Source organism: Bidens hawaiensis, unplaced genomic scaffold, assembly GCF_021521415.1.
Source record: "Bidens hawaiensis isolate Kalapana, Puna unplaced genomic scaffold, B.hawaiensis_p1.1 tig00007577_1, whole genome shotgun sequence".
NCBI classification, from domain to species: domain Eukaryota; kingdom Viridiplantae; phylum Streptophyta; class Magnoliopsida; order Asterales; family Asteraceae; genus Bidens; species Bidens hawaiensis.
Genome location: NW_027491528.1, coordinates 24,446 through 32,159, shown reverse-complemented (window position 1 = coordinate 32,159; position 7,714 = coordinate 24,446). Strand labels below are relative to the sequence as shown.

The following is a 7,714-nucleotide window of genomic DNA, read 5'->3' as shown; positions in this document are numbered from 1 at the left end:
TATATGTTTTTCGTTTGTAGGTTATGTTTTCTTATTCTTAGAACAAGTGTGGGTTATATGTTATTGTGTAGGTTGAATATTTCATATTTAATGCAAACATATGTAAAATAGGTTTTTGTATCACAATGTAACTACGTGTTGATGGATATTGATAAGTTGAGTTGGAAGAAATTGATTTTAAATAGAAAATTATTTTAATGTATGAATAAATTGTATTTGTGTAGGATACAGTTTTCATGTGTATGTTATATGTTTTCGTGTGCATGTGTATTTTATTGATGATGAATTTTGTGTGTATGTTATATGTTTTCTTATTCTCAAAACAAGTGTAGGCTATATATTTTTGTGTATATTGTATTTTTTTGTTGATATTTAATGCTAACACATGTTAAATAGTTTTTTATATTATTTATCACAATGTAACTACGTGTTGATGGATATTTATATATTGAGTTGGAAGAAATTTGGATAGAAATAAATTTTAACGTATGAATAAATCGTACTTGTGTAGGATAAATTGTACTTGTGTAGGATAAAAATTTGGATAAAAAATAAATGAATTCTTAATTTGATTAGTTATATAAATTTAATAGATATATTAATTGAAGAGAGAGATGTATTTATAGTTTCTTAATTAATCTTGGAGCTTTTAAAACCTAAAATAAAACTAGTGGTCCATATTCATTTCTCGCATTTCTCGCAGTAATTTCATTTCTCTCTTGAACCATCCCCTATATATATATATATATATATATATATATAATAACTTTGATTTATATTCAAAGTTAACCCTAAACTTAAACTTTAACCCTTTGTTGTTTCCATCCTAATTCTTGGAGGACCAAATTGTAAAATCTGCAATATTAAAATAATATATTAATTCTTAGCCCTTAACCCAATTACCCATACCCGTATCCATGCTCCAAGAACCAAACCCGTGACCCGTTTACTTAGCTTGTCCCTCAATTCTCGCGTTCAACATGGAAAGTGAATCAAATTTTATGTCAATCATTCCTATTTCGGCCTCACCGACAACTTGATTAGGAAACAATGATCGATCGTGATACGAATTGCTTATCTGACCAAACCGTCAATAACCTCGATTATTATTAAACATAATCTGCGCATAATAATTCAATTCATCACTCATACAAGATCCTCATATCAGCGCCTACATATCCCGTATAATTAATTTGATTAACATCAGCTGCTATGTCGTGTTCTTGATCCACCTTTGCCGGCCCTGTTAATAACAATTACACTCACTTCGGATGTTCGTTTAAGGTAATAATTTATATCATTGAGATGGGCTTTCAGTATAGATCAGTAACCCTAACGTTAATCTATCAAATTCGTAATGATTTAATCTATTACGAATCTAGGGTTCATATGCGAATTCTGGGTTCTTGAAACTACTGGTCATGTATTTTTATTCACAAACCATAAACAAAGTACTTGGTAGATCAGATGGCTGGTCTGATTTGTGTGTTAAAATGAAACGGCTGCCGGCGCGGGTTCGAGTCCCGGCAACGCGTTTCTGTAGGTTTTTTTTTGGTTTTTATTATTTTTTTTGTTTAGTTCATCTAATTCATTATATTAATATATTTAAACAATTATATTATAGTATAAGTATATTATTTAACCAATATTTTATTAAAACCGATTATAGAACTGGGTTTTCTCTCACGTCTTTCGTCCGTGTATATATACGTATGTGTAAACATATATGTATATATATACGTGTACATGTATAATATTATAAAAACTAATGGTTTAACATATATGTTTATATAGAAAAGGTAAACTCTATATATATATTTTTTTAACAAATATATAAATTCTTAAAGATGTATTTTATTCAAATATTATATTAAATATTATAGTATACTTTTAAACGGTTTAATAAATTAATAATATTTTTGAAGATGCGTTTTACTTATACAATATTTTTATATAATAAAGTATTATAATATACTTTATTGGTAACTTAACAAACTAATAACTTTTCAAATAGTATCTTATATCAAATATATTATCTATGATTAAAAAGAATATAACTTGACTTAATAGCTTTATAGTAATTATCGAACTCGCTTATCCGATCTAGTTCATTAACTTAGTGTATCTATATTCTATCTTCCTTTATAGGCCTTATTGTCAACGCGTGACTTCCGTGAATCATCATTTCTAATATTTTCTCTTTTCACTTTTGTTCGTCTTTGAGGTGAGTACCACATTCCCCAATTTTACTTCTTTTAATTGTTTTGGAGACATATGCGTAAATATACTTTCTCATATATACTTATACTCAAAACTGCAACTTTGCCTTATGTGTTAACAACTTATACCTTACTTGTTTATGTGCTTACATGCTTTATGTGAACCGCATTCGAAGAGGTCCAACATAATCTCAGTCTAGTATGATCATACGCCAGTCGTTATCCTTTGTGCTTCTCGACATCTCAGTTATACTTGCTCATTTGGTTAATTTGTTATTCTTATATGACTTGTTGCAGCTACGTATTTTGTTATATGCACTATATGTACAACTAAACTGGTGTGTTGCTCACTCAACGTGTGTTGTTGACAAAAATTTATTTTAAACGCATATACAGGTTACCGTAGAAATTTAATGCAGATTGGTGAAGACTTAGTAAAGAATTTAAGTTAGAAATAATAAGATCAAGAATTTAATTTGTAATTGTTGTTTGTTTAATAAGTTGTATTTTGTACTTGAATTTTTTGAAATTATTAAATAGATATTGAAACTTATATTGTGCATGATAATAACTTTGAGAGCTGTGACAATCAGTTCGCGCCTTGGTATTTCCGCCGTAGGTTGGGGTGTGACAGGCCCTATATAAATCTGGAGGCCTAAAGCCATTGCCTCATTTAGCTTACCCACGAGACGGCCCTGGAGTACGTGGCTTAGTGTGTACCTCGACGATACGCCCACGACAATGGATATTTTCAATTAAGTTATTAAGGTTTCAATTTTAACTAACCGATTCTATTAAGAAGCTAAATTTAAATTGATCGGATGTCATTGGTATTTTGTTCAATAAAAAGATATATTTTAACGGTTTATGGAACCCTTAATAGTTGAGTTTCCAAAACGTGCTAAACAAGTAAACGATTCAGAAGTTATCTCTTTATCATTCAGGCTTCTTATTAATTAAGTAAAAAATTATCAAACCACCTCTAAATTCTATCCAAAATTCTGTTAGGCTCTTATAAAAAGACCAAACCACAAGGACAAAAGAGAACTTAACTATTCTTTTATTTAATAAAAACTAATAATTTGAGACGGTTTTTCGACAATCCCATGATATTAGGAAAGACTTTTTCGATAATTTTGTCGTTTTATTCTTTTCTGTTTTTCCATGTATGCATCCAAAACATATTCGGAATCGGTTGTATAGATTAAATATTTAAAATTTTGGACATCTTAAAAAGTATTAGTTTAAAAACACAAGGAAATGAATAAATACTATGGCATAATTTTATGTATGAAATTATATAAGCATACGTGCGTTCATGAAATTTGATGTATACATATGTGCATACTCGTATAAGTTAAAGATTGCACATAAATCTGGCATCATATGAAATTAAATTCGGTTACAGGTGCCTTAAAAGAGAGTACAAAAATCAACCATGTATGTATGTAGACTTCATTAATTAACATGAATTCATGGTTTTAAAGCTACCCCATATGCTTGCATTTTACGTTACTCGTAAATTGTAATGATCTCACCAATATGAGTGAAAAGTATTGTCATGTTACTATCACGTAGTGCAAGAGTGATTCTGCTTTTCATACTCACTAAGGTGCGTAATAGTTTTAACGAAAACTCGAAAAGCACACGATCAAAACCCGCAATAGATATGAAAACATCAAAAGATTGAGCCTAAGCTCCTATAACATTGTAATTCAATCCGTGCACAAAGAGGGCGGAATCCAACTCATACACTCGAATCTCGGATTAGTGCTTTGGATCTTCAAGAAATGTTTTACTGTGTGTTAGGAAGGTGTATGGAGTGTGTGTGTGTGTTGCCAGAGAATTGTGACAAGGGTCGCGTGCCTAGGGCCTAGGGGTAGGCTTTAGCCTATATATACCCCGAGGCCCAATCATACAGTCATAAACTAATGGCCCAATGGACCGGCCCATGGGGCTTTACAAGAGTTTAACGAATTATATATATAACAATTATCAAAAATAAGTTGTCTCACAAACTTACTATTCACTTGATTTCCTGCTTAATTCACTTGTACCACATGCTATTTTATTTGTACATAGATAAGTTAGTTAATATAGGTAAGGTCAAAATGAAGCAGCAGGTTTGGTGATAATCTCTCTCTTCATGTGTGATGGTTCGTTAGAAGCACCCGTGAGAGGTGAAGTCTCACTCACTCACTCACGCACGCACGCACGCACACCGTGCAGCCCCCTTTGACACATCTTCTGAGCACTCGCATGTAAGCTTAGTCATGCTCGTGAGAGGCTGTAAGCATTTAATTTTCAATTTTCTATTGTAATATATTATTAAACAAGTAATTTCTAATATTTATCTTTTGTTTAAATTAATACATAAGCAGTTTTGTTCAAATTTTTTTTATATATTATATTATTCAAATATAAAGATTCAAATATTTTGATGAATAACCATAACCATAACCATATTTCATAGTGTAAATCATAACTTTTAAAGAGATGTTTGGAGATCATTAAATAGCAAAATTCATAAAATACATTTGTTATGAATAAGGTATTAGATAGATTAGATGGGTGTAGTTTAAGAGCCGTTAGAAAAGAAAACCGGTAGTCTCGTGGTGGTTGACAGTTGCGGTTTGATCGAGTCTAATCTAACCACGTGGTTTTCTTGAAAATTTAAGTCACAATCTAGATTTTAACGTACAAGACAGACAATATGTGTAGTAGTTATCTTGGACAGCCGATTCTCAATCAGCAATGACTTGGTCATTGGCAATATCACCACACATTTAACTTCATAGGCCCCCACCCCCACCCCCACATAGTGTTTTTATTGATAAGGCCAGTTGGAAAAACAAATACTACTAATTTGATTCACCAATAAACAAGTTACACACGGAAAATGACCAAACAATACAAGATGACCTAGGACATACTCATTTGACACTAATGAAACTTCGATTAACTAACGGTACACCAAGTTATATAGATACATGAACAAAACTCAAGAGAGCTGTCCCGACCTAATACCTTGCTAACCAATGGGGCCAGGTAAAATGCAACTTATGTCGGGACAGGTGATCTTCAAGAGGCTAAAATTGCAAACCGTGAAAGTGAAAGTGAAAACTCGTATGACATGGAACCGTAACCTTAAAATTAGCTTCAAGGGTATGGAAAAAACGAAAGACAAGCACGAGCTTCATCTTCAACTAGCTATCTATTTAAAAGTCAATTTAGTTTAATCAAACGGTTATATCTGTGACTCGAGCCGCGCTACTAGCAGGTCCAATGCTTCTCTCATCCAACTATACTGGCAAGATTCTTTAGCATTAGCTGCACTCATCTGAACAACATTTCACATATTAATTTGTGAGCATAAGCCATAAATCTTTGTAAATTTTGAGTGTTTTTGCACAAGTCTTCGCAAAGTTGGAATCTTTTTGTATAATATTTGTAAAGTTCGATCTCTTTGCAAAAATCTTTGAATCTTTTTGCATAAATCTTTATAAAGATTGAATCTTGCTTTTTACAAAATGTTTGTAAAGTTTGAATCTTTTTGCATGAGTCTTTGTAAATGTTGAATCTTTTCACATAAATCTTTATAAATTAAGTTTGAATCTTTTTTCATAAATCTTTATAAAGTTTGAATCTTTCGCATTTTAAACCTACCCAATGTCTTTATCGAATGCCTTTCTCGGGCCATTCTTCGGATACATCCTTCACAAGTAAAGGGAACATGTGGCTTTCATAGTATGCATCATTGCCTTTGCTCTTAAAGCACCATTTACCCAACTTATCCCCAATGGCTCCCGACACTCCGGCTTCTTCAAATGTTTCTCGTTGAGCCGCCTCTTGAATCTTTTCATCCAATTCCAAACCTCCCTGTTGACCATTTGATCATGACTTAGTCATGTTGTTTGAGACAAAATATTAGCCATTCTAAAACAAAATTTAAATGATTTACCTTTGGAAACAACATTCCTTTGCCTTTTCTTTGAGCACTTATCACAAGCACCTCTAATACATTATCTTTCAATCTGTAAGGTATACATCCACACAACATCCATAATGTCATATAATTAATTTCGGTCAACTTCAATAATAAACTTACAAAAAATCCTACAATTGATAACTTACAACCCATTTTTGTATGAAACATTTTTTGGTCAACCCATAATATTAAAAACACAAATCATAAAAAATGAATAGATTGGAGAGCAGAGACTAACCCAACAACTACACGGTGTTGGCCGTTGTAAACCTGCAGCTGCCGGCCGGTACGAGCTACCGCCACCACGGCCACCATATTATTATTACTCCTTTGAGAAATAAAAAAAAGGTTGGTAAAGAAGAAAGTTAGATGAGAATTCAGTTGAGGAACCTAACCAACATATTAATATTAAAATATTATCAGTTATGGTTGGAGAAAGGAGAGCAGGAAGTACAAATATATAGATAGATGAGGTAAATGGCTAAATGCAGGTGCGGCCAGGAATGGGGATATTAATTAATATTAAATAAATCATGAATGCAGGCTAACTGATAACAAATAAATAAATAAAATATATTTTTAAAAAATAAATAAGCTGATGATGTTAAAAATTGGTACTTTCCCCGTTGAAACTTTGCCCCGTTTTTCGGTTTTTAATATATGGTTTAAAAAAAGAAAACAAAACAAAAAACATGTATTTTTTCAATTTTTAAAATTATTCTTTTATTTGTTTTATGTGTATAAATTAAACTATTGGAGGTGTGAAAAATGATATATGAGTGTTATCGAAGAAACACTAAGTGACCCGGGGCAGATTATGGATAATCTGGGGGTTAAGTAATGTTTCTCACGAGGATGAGGTCCAGCAGAGAAGGTTATTCTTCAGGTGACCTGCAAAACAGACACCGTAAGCTCGTCACTGAGAAGGGGGGGGGGGTTCCTCCTTGTGACCACCCTCCGGCGTGAGAATCAGACTAGATTGCTCTGAATATAAGTGTACATTAAGAGATTGCTAGATAAGAGTGAGATATCAGATGATGTCCTTACCATTCCAAGGTGTTGGAGTATTTATAGCCGAAGGTAGGTTTCCTAGAAGGTACAGTCGGCTGAATAGTATTCCTGTTCTACCAACAGTGGACTACGCACAGGCCATGCTGGTTGGTGGATAGACTACGGCCGACAGTAACAAGGTCGGCTGTACACTGTTTCTTTACTGCCGGCTATGCACTGTTCCACCAACTGTAGGCTGCGCACGTCCCATAGTAAGGGTTGGTGAGTAGGCAGCGGCTAATAATAACAAACAGTACTAGAGGGTGCTCCTCCTCGTACTGTTGTCGGTGAGCTGTCACCCTGTGATTGGTTCACGGGCTGTTCTGGTCAGATCGTCTGTTCTGCCCATACCTTAGTAGGTATAGTACAAAAGATCTTCCAGAAGCATACGGACTGGCTCATTTAGGCGGGAGTATTCCCGCCTTGGTCATTCCTTCATGTGACTACTGAAGTAGCT

General features: G+C 33.3%; 1 protein-coding gene across 1 annotated transcript; it reads right to left on the bottom strand.

The window, feature by feature from the left end:
* Positions 1–4,670: 4,670 nt before the first annotated feature.
* On the bottom strand, positions 4,671–6,611 carry LOC143635561 (nudix hydrolase 21, chloroplastic-like). The gene is made up of 4 exons (XM_077103364.1): positions 6,438–6,611; positions 6,181–6,260; positions 5,886–6,098; positions 4,671–5,559 (listed from the first exon to the last, which is right to left on the bottom strand). Exons 1-3 carry the CDS (start codon positions 6,520–6,522, stop codon positions 5,895–5,897), a joined length of 369 nt encoding a protein of 122 aa, XP_076959479.1. The 5' UTR covers positions 6,523–6,611; the 3' UTR covers positions 4,671–5,559; positions 5,886–5,894.
* Positions 6,612–7,714: the final 1,103 nt, after the last annotated feature.